The sequence below is a fragment of the Zalophus californianus genome, chromosome 14 (genome assembly GCF_009762305.2).
Source record: "Zalophus californianus isolate mZalCal1 chromosome 14, mZalCal1.pri.v2, whole genome shotgun sequence".
Taxonomy (NCBI): domain Eukaryota; kingdom Metazoa; phylum Chordata; class Mammalia; order Carnivora; family Otariidae; genus Zalophus; species Zalophus californianus.
Window position 1 is genome coordinate 7,972,108 of NC_045608.1, and position 16,656 is coordinate 7,988,763.

Consider the following 16,656-nt stretch of genomic DNA (forward strand, 5'->3'; position numbering starts at 1 on the left):
AGAAAACTGAGGCACAGATGATTCAGTAACTTGCCCAAAGTCTCATGACAGTAAGAGGTGGGGGGCTGGGTTCAAACCCAGGTCGTCTGTTTACAGGGCCCATACTTCTAAACAGGTTCTGAAAAGTGGTAGGCTCATGACAGATATTTCAGAAGGGCAGAGATGTTGTATTTCAAATAGGCTAGGAGGAACCTACTATGGCCTGGTTTGCATGGTTCATTTACCTAGAATTGCTTCCCATGCAGTGAGAGAAGAATCCTTAGAACTGATTGTCCAAATAAATGCAGGATCCATGGGCCCTTTGTTAATGATGTTTAACTGTACTCTATGTGTAATACTCTGCATTTCTCATAAGTCACTTGCACTCATGTGACAATTTTGTTTCCCTAGTTAGATTGCAAGCATCGAAGTGCAGATCTTAATGTCTGGTTTCTTGCCATCCGATATAGTGCTGGGTTTAAAATTGTTTTTTATCCCATTGAGAGCAACAAGTTAGGAAATAGGAAATAAAGAATCTGGGCTCTATTCTGCCACCAAATAGCTGAGTGATCTCCAGGACTTGTTCTCCTCAATGTCTAGGCCTCTAGTTAATTTTGAGAAGATCACCAGAATGTAGCTTTTGTTAGAAAATGCAGAGTCCATATACTTTTTTTATTGTGGTAAAATTCACATGACATAAAATTCACTATTTTTACCATTTTAAAGAGTACAATTCAGCAGCACTTAGTATATTCACTATGTTGGGCGACTCTCAGCACTGTCTGGTTTCAGAACATTTTCATCTGGATATGGAATTATACAGAACAGCTAAATGGGCACAGGGTTTCCTTTGGGGATGATGAAAATGTCACTGAACTATTCACTTAAAATGGTTAATTTCAGGGTGGTTCCATCAGTTAGGTGTCTGACTCTTGATTTAGGCTTGGTTAGTGACCTCAGGGTTGTGGAATCAAGCCCGGGGCTCGCTCCATGCTCAGCAGGGAGTCTGCTCGGCCCGCTCCCTCTGCTATTCCCCTGCTCGTGCTCTCTCTCTCCCTCTGTCTCAAATAAATAAATAAAATCTTCCAAAAAATGGTTAATTTCATGTGATGTGAATTTCACTTCCATTTGTTTAAAAAAGAGAGAGAAATTAAATGTAGCCTTGTCCAGGCAGTGGTAAAGCACTTCAAATGAAGACAGAGATGATTTAGATCGGTTAATGGGATAGACTCCACATGAGACCCAGCCTGATGCCCCTGTTGCATCTACCACGCTAGACTCCTAGATTTTTTTTTTTAAAGATTTTATTTATTTATTTATTTGACAGAGAGAGACATAGCGAAAGAGGGAACACAAGCAGGGGGAGTAGGAGAGGGAAAAGCAGGCTTCCCCACGGAGCAGGGAGCCCGATGTGAGGCTCGATCCCAGGACCCCGGGATCACGACCCGAGCCGAAGGCAGACGCTTAACGACTGAGCCACCCAGGCGCCCCTCCTAGATTTTTTTTTTAAGAGGGAAGTTTACTTTTTTTTTTTTTTTAAGATTTTATTTATTTGATGGGCGCCTGGGTGGCTCAGTTGGTTAAGCGACTGCCTTCGGCTCAGGTCATGATTCTGGAGTCCCGGGATCGGGTCCCGCATCGGGCTCCCTGCTCGGCGGGGAGTCTTCTTCTCCCTCTGACCCTCTCCCCTCTCATGCTCTCTCTCTATCTCATTCTCTCTCTCAAATAAATAAATAAAATCTTTTAAAAAAATTAAAAAAAAGATTTTATTTATTTGAGAGAGAGTGAGCAAGCCAGAGAGCGAGAGAAAGAGAGATCACAAGCAGAGGGAGAGGGAGAAGCAGACTCCCCGCTGAGCAGGGAGCCCGCCCGATGCGGGACTTGATCCCAGGACCCTGAGATCATGACCTAAGCCGAAAGCAGATGCCCAACCGACAGAGCTACCCAGGCGCCCCTGGACCCCTAGATTTTAATAGTGGAGACCAGTCAGGCTATTCATCAGCTTTGTGTGATGGGACCTTAGTTCCCAAAGTTTGGACTCCATCTCATGACCTGAGTCAAAATCAAGAGTCAGATGCTCAACCAACTGAGCCACCCAGGCGTCCTTATTACTGTTTTTCTATTGAAAAAACTACTTAAGTACTATATAGCCTGATCAGGATAGCAAGGTTAGGTATTAATATGTACCTGATAAAACAGTTAAAAGTGGAAATTGACCTTATGACTCTTCCCTGTGCATGCAACAAGGAACTGGAGACAGATTTTTCATGTGTGCCTCGTGGCACACAAACTATGCCTACTTAGTTTGCAGTAACACTACATAGGTATAAATACACAGATAGCAGTCAAAATGATTGCAAAATGAAATAAGATACACTTCTGAAAAATTAAATTCAAGTGATTTTAAAAAATCTCTTTAAAAGTATAACTTGGGGCGCCTGGGTGGCTTAGTCGTTAGGTGTCTGCCTTCGGCTCAGGTCATGATCCCAGGGCCCTGGGATCCAGCCCCACATCGGGCTCCCTGCTCCGCGGGAGGCCTGCTTCTCCCTCTCCCACTCCCCCTGCTTGTGTTCCCTCTCTGTCAAATAAATAAATAAAACATTTAGAAAATAAAATAGAAGTATAACTTGGAGTAAAATGTATGATCTTAAGTGTACATTTGTTTTTTTTAAGATTTTATTTATTTATTTGAGAGAGAGCAAGAGAGAGAGAGTGAGAGTGAGCGTGAGAAGGTGAGAAGCAGAGGGAGAGGGGGAAGCAGGCTTCCCGCGGAGCAGGGAGCCCGATGCAGAGCTCCATCCCAGGACCCTGGTCTCATGACCCAAGCTGAAGGCAGGTGCTTAACTGACTGAGCCACCCAGGTGCCCTTAAGTGTACAATTCAATTAATATTTTAAATTGAGGTAAAATACACATAACAAAATTCACCATTTTAAAATGTACAATTCAATGGCATTTAGCACATTTACCATGTTGTGCAACCACCACCTCTGTCCAGTTCCAAAATATTTTCAACCCCCCCACAAAGAGACCTTGCACCCATTAAGCAGTCACTCCCTTTTCTCCTTACCCCCAACCTCTGGAAACAACCACTCTGCTTTCATCTCTGTGGATTTGTCTATGTTGGACATTTCATATAAATGGAATCATTTGTGTTTGCTTCTGTGACTTAGTATCATGTTTTCAGGGCTCATCCATGTCAAAACATGTATGTATCAGTGCTTCATTCCTTTTTATGGATGACTAATAGTCCACCACATGGACAGACCACATCGTGTTCATCCATTCACCATCGTGTTGGACATTTGCACTGCAAGTGTCTTTTGGCTATTGTGAATGGTACTGCTGTGGACATTCTATTCATGTACAAGTTTTGCAGGAAACGTGTGTTTTAATTCTCTTGGGTGGTACCTAGGAGTGAAATTGCTATGCCATATGGTAACTCTATGTTTAGCTTTTTGAGGAACTGCCAGACTTTTCCATTCCCACCAGTCACGCACGAGTGTTCCAATTTCTCCCCACCCTTGCCAACGTTTGTTATTGTCTGTCTTTTTGGTTATAGCCCTCCTAGTGGGTGTGAAGTGGAGTCTCATTGTGGTTTTCCCTATTTATGGCTCATCTGAACCAGGCTGTGACTTCCGTGAAGGCCTGAGCTGAATTTGTCTCATGCGTCACTCTTTTACCAGCATCTGGCAAAGTGCCAGTATGTGCTAGATGACAGCAAACTATGTGGTGAATAAAAGAATCGATAGCCACCGTTATTTATGCCGTAGTCTTTCTAGATATCTCCTCTGGCATTCATAAGTTTTGCCAGGGGCTGGTCAGAAACATTGGTAAACATAAAGCAGTTAATAAAAGGAATGATGTTAAAAGCGTTAAAGTTCCCAAAGCTAGTTTTCATTTCGTACATTCCTTATACTGATATTAATATTGCTTTTGGGAGAATTCTAAATTTTCTTTTGCTGATTGAAGACTTATCAATAATGCTCTTGTCTATGTGATATTGATTGGGTTGAACAACAGCTTTCCCGAATGCCTGTCGCAAGGGCTACACCTCTCCAGGGCTGGAGGGGGTATCCAGGCTGTAAACACAAAGCATAGATTAGTCTACCTTTAATACACTCTCTGAACAGATTAATCTCATCATTTCTCTGGGATAATGGCTTTCTTCTCTGAAACCTTTCTCCTTAAAGATGTTCATTCTTTTACTCATTCATTGACAAAATGAAAATGCTGAAGAAGTGTTTCCTTCCCTTCTCTCCTTACACACGCAGCAAATAAAATATCTGTTCGAAGAACTTAAGACGAACAGGATATTAGAAACTTTCTCTCGCAACTTAATTGCTTTTGTGGTTCAAGGCCATTAGGAGCCTAAAAGTAAAGAATGGAAAAATCATGCCGTTTTTAAGATTGAATGAGTAATGCTCAAAAGTTCTGGAAACTTATGGGAAAGATGACCTCTAGTGCTTTGGCTGGGAAGCATGAAACTACTTTGAATTTTCCAATAAACCCAGCTTGACAAGGATCAGTTACTCATTCCCTCAAGCTTTAGATCAAGTACACACTATCTCCTGAACTCTAGTAGAAATAGGTGGGTTCTTAAACACTAAATAAGACATAGTATGGATATGTTTCCAATTCGTTCTGATCAATCTCTGAGACTCCAAAGTTAAGTTCTGACTTTGACTTCTATTATTAGAAGTTTTATTCACAGCTGGTCACAATATGAAGTGACATGTATTTGGAGGAAAGAATTAAAAAGGAATGGAGATGCTAAATCTAAAATTATTAAATTTAGGTCATGCTATGGACTAAATTTTGTGCCCCCCAAGTCACCTGTTGATGCTCTAACTCCCCATGTGAAAGTATTTGGAGGTAATTAAGGTTAGATGAGGTCATGAGGGTGGGGCCCTCATGATAGGGTAAGATCCTTACAAGAGGAGGCACCAGAGAGTTCTATTTCCTGTCTTGAGCTAGCCTTATGCTTCAGCTAATAGAATGTGGCAGGAGTACTGATGTGTGCCCCCACGGAGCTGAGACCTCTAGGGTGTACTTGTCTCTACTTTCTGACACACATGAGAACGTTCTCTGGGGTAGCCTGCTAGAGGAGGAGAGACACATAGAGCCACACCAGGTGTCCCAGTTCCAGACATTCCAGAACAACCTGTGATCGAGCTCCAGCAAGATTAGCAGAGCTCCTAGCCTACCACCTCAGATGTGTGAGCAAACCATGCTTCTTATTGTACGTTGGAGGGTTTTTTTTTTTTAAAGATTTTATTTATTTGACAGAGAGAGACACAGCGAGACACAAGCAGGGGGAGTGGGAGAGGGAGAAGCAGGCTTCCCATGGAGCAGGGAGCCTGATGCAGAGCTCGATCCCAGGACCCTGGGATCATGACCTGAGCCGAAGGCAGACGCTTAACGACTGAACCACCCAGGTGCCCCGACATTGGAGGTTTTATAGTTATGTTGGTGCGGTTGGGAACTATACACTACCACTCTTTGGCACTGGATATTCATCAAACATCAGAGATCCAGAAACTCTTGCAAACTAAAATGCATGCAATTTTTACAAATCAAGGAATTAACATCCTGCGAAGAAGGAAAAGCAATGAACAAATATAGTTTCTGTTTCTATTACTGAAAGCAGCCACTTCTGGAAACTGCCATGTAGTCAAGTATTGAGAGTGAGTCAGGGTATCCTCAAAGAAATGAAAATGATGAATGAAAATGTACTCATATACTTATGAAAATTACATAATATATCTTTCGCATTAGCACTAAGAGATACATGAAGTGGGTTCAAGCAAAGAAATGATGACAGTTGACAGGAGAAGTGTAAACTCACCCCCAGCTAATTCATTTGTTTATTGATCCTTCCAGTTGCAGATGGTGATGTTTCCTTTGGATGAAATAAGAGGTCCAGAGACAGCAATGCGAGTTTCTTTCCCCAAAGAGTGAGGTCAATTCAGGTCATGAGCTTTGAGAAATTGGAATGTTACCTTGGGTCTGGAAATACTTAGTGATGTTGTCAGGCTAGCGATCAAGTTTCCCCAGCAGCTCAGTTAATTACCCAGAACTTTCTGTATTAATTGAGCCCTGAGACTCGACATGACTCTCTCAAAGTCGGGGCTCATTTTATTCACTAGGAGAAATTTTCTTCCCTCGCAGCTGGATTTTCTTGGATTATCAAAAAAGAGATTGTTTATGCATGTACACAGGAGACCTGGTTCACACATTACATTTTCCTTGCTCAGGGCAATCACAGCAATGATCTATTTCCTCTAACAAGATGTCTTCGACAGGCACCTGGGTGGCTCAGTTGGTTAAGCAACTGCCTTCAGCTCTGGTCATGATCCTGGAGTCCCAGGATTGAGTCCCACATCCCGCTCAGTGGGGAGTCTGCTTCTCCCTCTGACCCTCTCCCCTCTCATGTTCTCTCTCACTCTCTCTCTCTCAAATAAATAAAATCTTTAAAAAAAAAGATGTCTTCGAAATGCACAACCACCACAGTTAGGGTTTGTTATTTTCAGAAGTTTTGGAACTGATCAGCAGGTAAAGCATGTGTTCTGTGGCTTTCTCATCTGTTGTGGCAGCTGCAGATGATATGCCGGCACTTAGCTGCTGGAGAGCTACAGTCTAATGAGCAATGGGGAACGTTGGTTCTACTTGGCACAAGCCTCCTTGGGGTGTACAGTGTTCGGAGATATAGAAAATCATGAGTACAGTCATCCATTTACTCAAAATAACTTAAAACATCTTCGATAATGACTCAGTTCTTTCATAGTCATGACATTGCTAATCATGACTCCTGATTAAAGAACAAGCTGAGTTCCTGATGCTCATTTTTTTTAAAGATTTTATTTATTTATTTGCCAGAGAGAGAGAGAGAGAGAGAGTGAGAGCACAAGCAGGGGGAGTGGCAGGCAGAGGGAGAAGCAGGCCTCCCGCCGAGCAGGGAGCCCGACACAGGACTCGATTCCAGGACCTGGGATCATGACCTGAGCCGAAGGCAGATGCTTAACCGACTGAGCCACCCAGGCGTCCCCCTGATGCTCATTAAGGTGCAGAGCCCACCCTCGTTCATTGCTGGTGGGAGTGTAAAATGGTGCAGCTACTGTGGAAAAGAGTCTGGAATTTCCTAAAAAAGTTAAACACAGAGTTACCATATGACCCAGAAATTCCACTCCTAAGTATATACCCCCAAAAATTGAAAACATCTGTTCATGCAAAAATGTGTACATGAGTGCTCACAGCAGCATGATTCACGATAGTGAAGTGGTGGAAACAACCCAAATGTCCATTGACAGACGAACAGATTAATACAATGTAGTCTACCTTTACAATGGATTATTATTCAGCTGTGAAAAGGAATGAAATACTGTCATATGCTACGACCTGGATGAACCTCAGTAACCTTAGGCTAAATGAAAGCAGCCAACACAAATGGCCACAGATTGTATGGTTTCATTTAGATGAAGTGTCCAGAATACACAAATCTATAGACACAGAAAGAGGATTAGTGCTTGCCAGGTGTTAGGGGAGAGGGGGACCAGGGAGTGACTGCTAATGGGTCTGGGGTTTCATTTTGGGGTCATTAAAATATTCTGGAATTAGATGTTCTGGAATTAGATGCTTGCAGATTCTTTTCCCATCCAATCCAAACCTTTCATTGTTAATGTGACTAGTCCAAATTCTAGGGAAGACAGGCTGCCTGAATCACAGAGCTAGTTAGTTTTCAAGGCCTAGACTAGATCCTGGGGGTTCTGATTCCCAGGAACTTTCTTCTTGTTTCATCAATCATGACCACATTTGAATCACATTTTCTCTGATGGGCAGGAAAGTATTTGGTGACTGGGAAGTAAGGGGGACAGTCACTGAATAAAACATAGAATGACATAAAGGCTCATATAGGAACAAATCAAAGAGTCTGAAGTTTTTTTTGAGGCCTAAACAGGTCTGGCAGGATAAATTGCTTTTAGTATTTTTAATTGTAATATATTCATAAAGATGATTTTGGTTGCAAGAGCCAAAAACCTTTCTCAATCAAGCTAAAGCAAAAAGCAAACAAAACAAAAGCCCAAAACTGACAAATATTTGTTAATTTTTTAAAAAAGATTTTATTTATTTGACAGAGAGAAAGAGAGTGAGCACAAGCAGGGGGAGCAGCAAGCAGAGGTAGAGAGAGAAGCAGACTCCCCACCGAGCAGGGAGCCCGATGCAGGACTCGATCCCAGGACCCTGGGATCATGACCTGAGCCGAAGGCAGACACTTAACCGACTGAGCTACCCAGGTGCCCCAAACATTTGCTAATTTTTGTAGTTGGGTGATTATCTGCTAGGGAAGCTGATACCATTGAAGAATGAGCTGAAGAACTATGATTTTAAGGTAGAAACAGAAGTCAATGGACCATAGCTGTTTATTTCTTTCTCCTCTCCCACCCACCTCAATTCTGCTTGGTTCTGTTTCTCTTTGCAAATTGGCCTTGTTCTGTCTTCCTACAGGTGGTAGGCTTTTTTTCCCCCCCTGGTGGCAGGGAATATGGCATCAACAGCCCTGCCTGGCAACCCCAAGAGAAAGGGGATCTTTTTTCTCCACAGTTTATACAGCAAAACCAGAGAAGGATCTGATTTGCTCTGCTAGGGCCACATGCCCATCCCCATATTCAGAAGGGCATGTTGTATAATTTTTTTCAAATCAAAGACAACACAATTTGGGGGATGATAGTAGAGAATGCTCAACAGACAAAATAAATAAACCAAAGTCCACAAGTTATAAATCCTTGCTTCTTTTATTGACTTGGAGGCTGCTTTGAAATGTGAAAGGTGAAGAAGATCAGCATTCAATTTTCATAAAGTAAGGGAGGTCAACCACACTTCTATAATAGCACAACCTTCCGAGTCTCCTGGAGACAGAGACTGAGTCATCAGGGATTTTTGACTTGTGACCTATGCTACCTTTTTTTTTTCTCTATGAGGTCAAATAACTATTCTGTATATTTGCTGCTGTATCCCTAGGACTTAGCACAATGTCTGGCACATAACGTACTCAAAAATATTTGTGGAGTGAATTTTAAGGATTTGAAGCACAGCCAACTCAAAGGAGTCTTAGCAATAATGAGCACATACCAGATGCCAGGTGCCTATGTCAAAAATCGAGACTGCAGAGATTGAAAAAACAAAACCCGGTACCTGCCTTTGAGGCACTCACAGTCCATCAGAGGGAGCTACTTATGTGAATCATTGGGGAAACACAAAACAAAACAAAAACAACCATACGTGTAATAAATGGGGCTTGAACAAAGTGCTATGAAAATGGTTATATAGCCTCAGAGGAGATGATGGTATAGTAAATCCCTAAGAGTTAAAGGGCTAGGGGCTCCTGGGTGGCTCAGTCGTTAGGCATCTGCCTTCGACTCAGGTCATGATCCCAGGGTCCTAGAATCGAGTCCCACATCGAGCTGGCATTGAGCCCCACATGCGGCTCTCTGCTCAGTGGAAGACTTCTCCCTCTCTCACTCTCCCTGCTTATGTTCCCTCTCTGTCTCTCTCTGTCAAATAAATAAATAAAATCTTAAAAAATATATAAAATAAAGTGCTTTCAGCGGTGCCTGGGTAGCTCAGTTGGTTAAGCGCCTGCCTTTGGCTCAGGTCATGATGTCAGGGTCCTGGGATTGAGTCCCACATTGGGCTCCCTGCTTCTCCCTCTCCCTCTGCCCGTTTGTGCTTTCTCTCTCAAATAAATAAATAAAATCTTAAAAAAAAGAAGTTATTTATGTATTAAATTTCCTGCAAAAAATCGGTTTCCCCATTTACAGATAGACAGTTACATAGATATTGTATGTGGTAAAATGTACAGAGTTGTTATGTCAAAATACATGTAATTGTATGTCTAAAGTGTACAGAGCTCTCAGAATATGGAATTAAGGTTTTCTAGTCCGCTACCAATAACTTCTTTTCGGCCACAGTAATTTAGTCTATATATATCTACCTCCTTTTCTGTTTTTGTGAACTAAGACCACATACTCATTCATTATTCAAATAGTGATTGAGACACAAAAAAACAAGGCACGAGGCACTGTGTGTGTGTGTGTGGCCAAAGTTGAATAGTACATGGTTTTTCTTTCAAGGATCATTGAGACGACTACTGAAGGCAAGTCATAATTAACAGTAATTCAGGCTATTGAGAAGCTTCTTGGAAGAGATACAGATGAATGGAAGGGGAATTATAAAAAAAAAACGGTTTGAAGATATTGATTTTGCGGGGGCTACGAATACCAGACTAGGGATCCTGTAGTTTATTGGGTAGGAAACGAAAGTGGTATCACCTTCTATCTCATGGAAGGATGCAAGGCCACTTGCAACCTGACTTGGCTGTCTCCAAATGACATTTGTGAAATACTGAGAAAAAATGTTTCATCACGTCTTAAAAGAGCTAAATGAAACTCCCAAAATGAGTTTAGAAATTAACATAATGAAACAAATACGAATTTTAAAGGTGCAAATTTAATTTCGTTGCTTTTAAACAGAATTGTTTCAAAACTCAATTTTTAACTGTTTTCGAATTAAACAAATTGGCAGCTTCCCCAACCAGGGACGTTCAGCTGCGGCCCCCAAGCATCACCTTCCTTTCACGGTCCCATCCCAAGTCACCCGGGAACCTACTTCTTCCGCTCGAGTTTCTTTAGGGACTCAGTCTTGAGGTGCACCGTTTTTGCCCCTCCCCACACAGCACCCCTGGACATTCTTATTGGCTGTAGCCCTCCCATGTGCTCTGGTCTGGTTTCTCTGATTGGCCGACGGCTAGCCGCGAGCGAGGATACTCGTTTCCTGGGTCACAGCGCGGGCCAGCGGAGGCCTAGGGCGGGTTGTGGACTTCTTTAACCAGGAACCCGGGCGTGGCGGGCGGGCGCGCTCCTGGACTTAGTCCCCGGGCGCCATGGCCAGCGTCCACGAGAGCCTCTACTTCAACCCCATGATGACCAATGGGGTGGTGCACGCCAACGTGTTCGGCATCAAGGACTGGGTGACGCCGTATAAGATCGCGGTGCTGGTGCTGCTGAACGAGATGGGCCGCACCGGCGAGGGCGCCGTCAGCCTCATGGAGCGGCGGAGGCTCAACCAGCTGCTCCTGCCGTTGCTGCAGGTGAGCGGCCCCCACCGGCTCCCGCTCATTCAGCAAAGCTTTACTGAGCACCTGCTCTGTGCGGGACACCGTACTGGGCCTGGGGGGTACGAGTGTTCATCCGATACTCTTTAAGCCCCGGAGCACCTCAAAAAAAAAAAAAAAAAAAAAGGAGTTAATACCACCTGCTAATAATGAACTTACCATCCAACGGCCAGGCGCTTTACATGCATTTTTTTGCAGGTTCATATTTGGCTCCAGCGTGTCTTAGCTGAATGACAGGGGGAAGAATTCTTTTCTCAGATCCTGCGTCTTCTCTGGAAAGGGGCTACACGTAGTTCTGAGCGTTGGAGACAGGTGAATCTACAGGCTCCCGGAGGACCGCAATAAGTAGTAGTAATGACCTAAAACTAACAGTGGACCTTGAATACTTAACTGTTAAGCACTTTACATTTTTTAAAAAATAATTTTATTTATTAGAGCACCAGCAGGGGGAGGGGCAGAGGGAGAGGCAGACTCTCCGCTGAGCAGGGAGCCCGACGTGGGGCGGGGGCCCGGCGTGGGGCCGCCGCACGTGGGGCTCGATCCCAGAACTCCCGGACTATGACCAGACCCGAAGGCAGACGCCCAACCGACTGAGCCACCCAGGGGCCCCAGTCCTTCACATGTTTTCTTTCATTTCGCAGACTCAGGTTATAGCATCACCACTTACTAGCGGTGCGACTGGGGCAAGTTCCATAACCTCCTTGGGTCTCTGGTTTCTCTCTGTAAAATGGGGACAGTAATTGGAAACTGTTTTGCGAGGGTTGTATTAAATTAGAAGATCCGTGGACACTACTTCACAGTTTGTGGTATACAGTAAAATGCTGAGTGTTAGCTGTTTTCATTTTAATGTATTTTCGTAGGACAGGTACCTTCTTTTATATCAGTTACGGTTCTTCTCATTTATTTGTGTGATTTTATGATTAATGAGTCTCCTCTAACTAGACTACTATAAGGGCCGTGTTTTGTCCTACTTTTGTTTACTCTTGTATTTGCAAAGCTTAGTAGAGCGCCTAAATACAAGTATGAAATAAGTGAAATGGGATATACCCCCTTGTGGCAGATGGGTGTACTCAGGTGAATGGGGAGGACTCCGGAAGTGGAATGTTAATAAGCTGGAACTTGATGAGCAGTTGTCTGTTGAGCAGTGGTGGCAGAAGCAAAGATCTGGGGTCTTGGGCCCCCACATCAGCAATATACCTGATAAAGGGTTTTTTGTTTTTTTAAGATTTATTTATTTGAGATAGAACGTGTGCACGCCCAGGGGGAGGGGCGGAAGTAGAGGGAGAGGGAAGGAATTTTTTTTTTTAAAGATTTTATTTATTTATTTGACAGAGAGAGACACAGCGAGAGAGGGAACACAAGCAAGGGGAGTGGGAGAGGGAGAAGCAGGCTTCCTGCCGAGCAGGGAGCCCGATGTGGGGCTCCATCCCAGGACCCTGGGATCATGACCTGAGCGGAAGGCAGACGCTTATGGACTGAGCCACCCAGGCGCCCAGAGGGAAAGAATTTCAAGCCGACTCCCCGCGGAAGGCGGAGCCCAGTGCAGGGCTCCATCTCAGGACCCTGAGATCATAACCTGAGCTTAAACCAAGAGTTAGCCACTTAACTGACTGAGCCACTCAGATGCCGCTAAAGGGCTTGGGGCGCCTGGGTGGCTCAGTTGGTTGAGCGACTGCCTTCGGATCGGGTCATGATCCTGGAGTCCTGGGATCGAGTCCCGCGTCGGGCTCCCTGCTCAGCGGGGAGTCTGCTTCTCCCTCTGACCCTCTTCCCTCTCGTGCTCTCCCTCATTCTCTCTCTCTCAAATAAATAAATAAAAAATCTTTAAAAAAAATAAAAATAAAAAATAAAAAAATAAAATAAAAAATATATCACCCAGGGTGCCTGGGTGGCTCAGTCGGTTAAGCGTCTGCCTTTGGCTCAGGTCATGAACTCCAGGTCCTGGGACCCAGCCCCACATAGGGCTCCCTGCTTCTCCCTCTGCCTCTAGCTCTCCCCCTACTTGTGCTCTCTCCATCTCTCTCTCAAATGAATAAATAAAATCTTTTAAAAAATTATATATATATATGTACACATATATCACCTGTGTTAGTTGGGGGAGAGAAGGGGTACTGAGGACACAGATTAAGTAGCTTACCCAGTTGGTTGAATACAAGGAATGGGGCCTCCATTACTTGTAGCTCCCAGTCCTAGCCACATTACTAATATTACGAGTATATTTTCCCCATTATTGAAATAAAAGTCATAATACTGAAAGATTTAGTAATAGAGAAAATAAAGAAAACAGTACTTGTGTTTTAACTCACATCTTTCTGCCTTTGCTCATGCTATTTTTTCTGGTTTAAATTATCCTTTGTGGTTCTTTGGCTAAATACCATGTAATCTAGTAATGTTCCAACCAGACTCCCAATTCCTTTGCTTAACGTTTGGCTTTAAACATTAAGTTAATTTTTTTTTTAAATATCTTTAAAAAAAAAGGTTTTATTTATTTATTTGAGAGACACAGCGAGAGCAGGAGCACAAGCAGGGGGAGTGGGAGAGGGAGAAGCAGGCCTCCTGCGGAGCAGGGAGCCTGATGCGGGGCTCGATCCCAGGACCCTGGGACCACGACCTGAGCCGAAGGCAGATGCCCAACCGACTGAGCCACCCCGGCGCCCCAAACATTAAGTTAATTTTTAAAAATTAGTTTTTAATTACTCAACTAATATACAAAAATTTATTGTAAAAACTTCAGCTGATACTAAAATTAATGGAGTGAAAGGTTATGGTTCTTCATGTCATCCAATCCTTTTCCCTTTCAGAGATTATCACTGTTAATGTTCATTCATTTAACTATTTATGGAGTTGCAGGTCAGAATAGATCTTTCTAGACCTTTTGCTAAATCCATGTGTATATAAATAGGTAGAAGCATATGACTGTAAGGATAGGTATGTATCTTTTAATTTTGCTTGAATTAAAAAAATTTTTTTCTTTTTTTTAAAAAATATTTTATTTATTTGACAGAGAGAGACAGTGAGAGAAGGAACACAAGCAGGGGGAGTGGGAGAGGGAGAAGCAAGCTTCCCACTGAGCCGGGAGCCCGATGTGCGACTCGATCCTAGGACCCTGGGATCATGAGCCAGAGGCAGACACCTAACAACTTAACCACCCAGGCGCCCCTGAAAAATTTTTTTACGTAAATAAAATTCTATTCTATAGCTTGCTCCTTTCACTTAACCAGTCTTAGAGATCTTTCCATGTCAGCACATTTGAATAGAGCCACCTCATTCTTTTTAACAGCTGCATTTGTATTCCCCAATAAGAAAAGAAATATAACTCCTAATTTTAATGTTAAAATAAATTTATAACTTATTATAAGTTATAGATTAACTACTGATAGACTTATAGGTTCTTTTCAGTTTTTCTTCATTTCAAACAATGCATGCCAAACATACCTTCCCCAGAAGTGGAATTGCTTTCCACTTCTAAAATTGTCATATAATGTCAACTCACTCTCCAAAAAAGATTGAGTGTTCAGGTTTAAACCTCAGTTAGATCGTAATCTTCTTGACAGCGAAGGCTGCATACTCTTTGTCTCTGCTGGTACCTTTTATGGACTTGGGCACATAGTATGCCTACTTTACAAGGTTTTGGGACAGATTAAATGAGATTATGTATGTGAAAAATAGGACACCTGTGTTTGAATAATGTTTTCCAGTTTACAAAGCACTTTGCCATTTCTTACTCTTTCTTTGTCACAAATGAGGGAGATGGTTATGATTATCTGCATTTTACTGATGAAGAAAACTAGCTTTGCCATGATTACAAAATAAAAAGGAAGGGCAGGTCCTCGGGGTCCTCGGACTACGGAGTGTATGCTTTGTTTCTCTTTTAAACCTTTCCTCCAACTAACCAAGAGTGCTTTGCAAATGTGAAGTGTTCCTTTAGCGTTTTAGATTGGTTATTTTCCCTTTTGACTTGAGATTTCACATTTGGAATAATTGTGAAAGCAGAGGGGTTGATAAATTCATGTTTACTGTTTATCATTCTCCAGCTCCTTAAAATTTTTCTGTAACCTCCCTGTCTTCTTTATCCAGGGCCCAGATATTACACTGTCTAAACTGTACAAGTTAATTGAAGAATCTTGTCCCCAGCTGGCAAATTCAGTACAGATCAGGTAAGCCTCCTTTCCTTCTGTGTATGTGAAAATATGTTTATGTAGATGAAAATTAGGAAAATGCACGTGGTAATGAATTCACTAAAAATATATCTTTGTTACTCTTGGTTTTCCTAAGTACTTCTTTTTTTGAAAAATGGTTAACATTAAACATACTGTTTCAAAATTTATTTTTCTATATGGATCTACCTTGTTCTTTTAGTTGTTGCAGAGAATTCCATTTTTCCTGGCTGATGTGTTACTTTGACACATTTTATGATCAAGAAAACATGAGCAGTGATGCTTTTTAGAATAACGAGAGTGACATTTTGGATTGTCAAGTTTGTTTTATGTGCCACCATTTTATATGAGTCTCTGAATTGCTTTTAAAATAGATTTTTTTGGAGATAATTGTGGAATGTGAAACATGAGAAGATGTTCAGAGGGACTTCCTAAAATACGCACCTCAATTTTCTCATTCAGAATCAAACTGATGGCTGAAGGCGAATTGAAGGATATGGAACAATTTTTTGATGACCTTTCAGATTCTTTTTCTGGAACTGAACCAGAGGTTCACAAAACGAGTGTAGTAGGTATGACGCTCTTCTAAGGAGAGCAGAGAATGTTTTCATTGAAGTGAGCAGCTTTCTAAGTCACATCTATCATGACCCTGCCATTTCTGAACAAACACAATGGGGTGTTGGACATGTTTTAGTTTGTATTTATTGCCTTGCCATTTTGTCCTATGTTTAAGTAACTGTCTTGTGGAAAAGCATCTTCTGTTTTGTCTGTAATAGTCCCAACTATTAGTCTGGTCCCAAGGGCTTTTAGGGTTTCTCACAGTTCTTTGGATTCCTTCTCTGCGTTATATGACTCTTAGTCAGGGTCACCAACTAAACTTTTATAAAAAGAGGCAAGTAAGAATATATCATTGCTATAGTTTATAAGGTGGGGGCATACATGAAATTTCTGGAGGCTTTTCTGTTAGGTTTATATCCCCGCTCCATCGTTTGGCTTTTTTGCATGGTAGTTTTTATGTTACTCAACATCAGCTATTATATTATCTCCTGTGTGCCAGGCTCTAGACTTAGAAGATAGACGGGGACCTTCCTCTATGGAGATCACATACTGGTAGGGTGGGGCCAGATGGTGAAAAGTAAACAAATAAAATAATTTCAGGTAGTTTCAATAGCCACAAAAAAACATATCAGATGGATAAAGATGATGGAATGTGGGGGCAGGGGGTTGGGGTGGGGACTGAGCCCTGAATAAGAAGAGGAAACCGGTTTTGTAAAAGGTGGGGGAAGAAGATTCTAGTTGGAGGGGATAGCAACTGCAAGGATCTCTTTGATTCTTTAGAAGGAAGAATTGG

General features: G+C 42.4%; 1 protein-coding gene across 3 annotated transcripts in view; it reads left to right on the forward strand.

The window, feature by feature from the left end:
* Window positions 1-10,815: 10,815 nt before the first annotated feature.
* The window catches only part of ANAPC5 (anaphase promoting complex subunit 5), a 41,862-nt gene continuing 36,021 nt past the window's right edge, over window positions 10,816-16,656 (forward strand). For 2 of the 3 annotated variants that reach the window (XM_027576404.2, XM_027576403.2), the window contains exons 1-3: window positions 10,816-11,124; window positions 15,226-15,305; window positions 15,768-15,877. In XM_027576404.2, the coding sequence (XP_027432205.1) occupies window positions 10,918-11,124; window positions 15,226-15,305; window positions 15,768-15,877 (397 nt within the window). In that variant the 5' untranslated portion in view covers window positions 10,816-10,917. Of the gene's footprint in view, window positions 11,125-15,222; window positions 15,306-15,767; window positions 15,878-16,656 lie in introns of those variants that run through there. The other variant, XM_027576405.1, reaches the window with a different exon arrangement.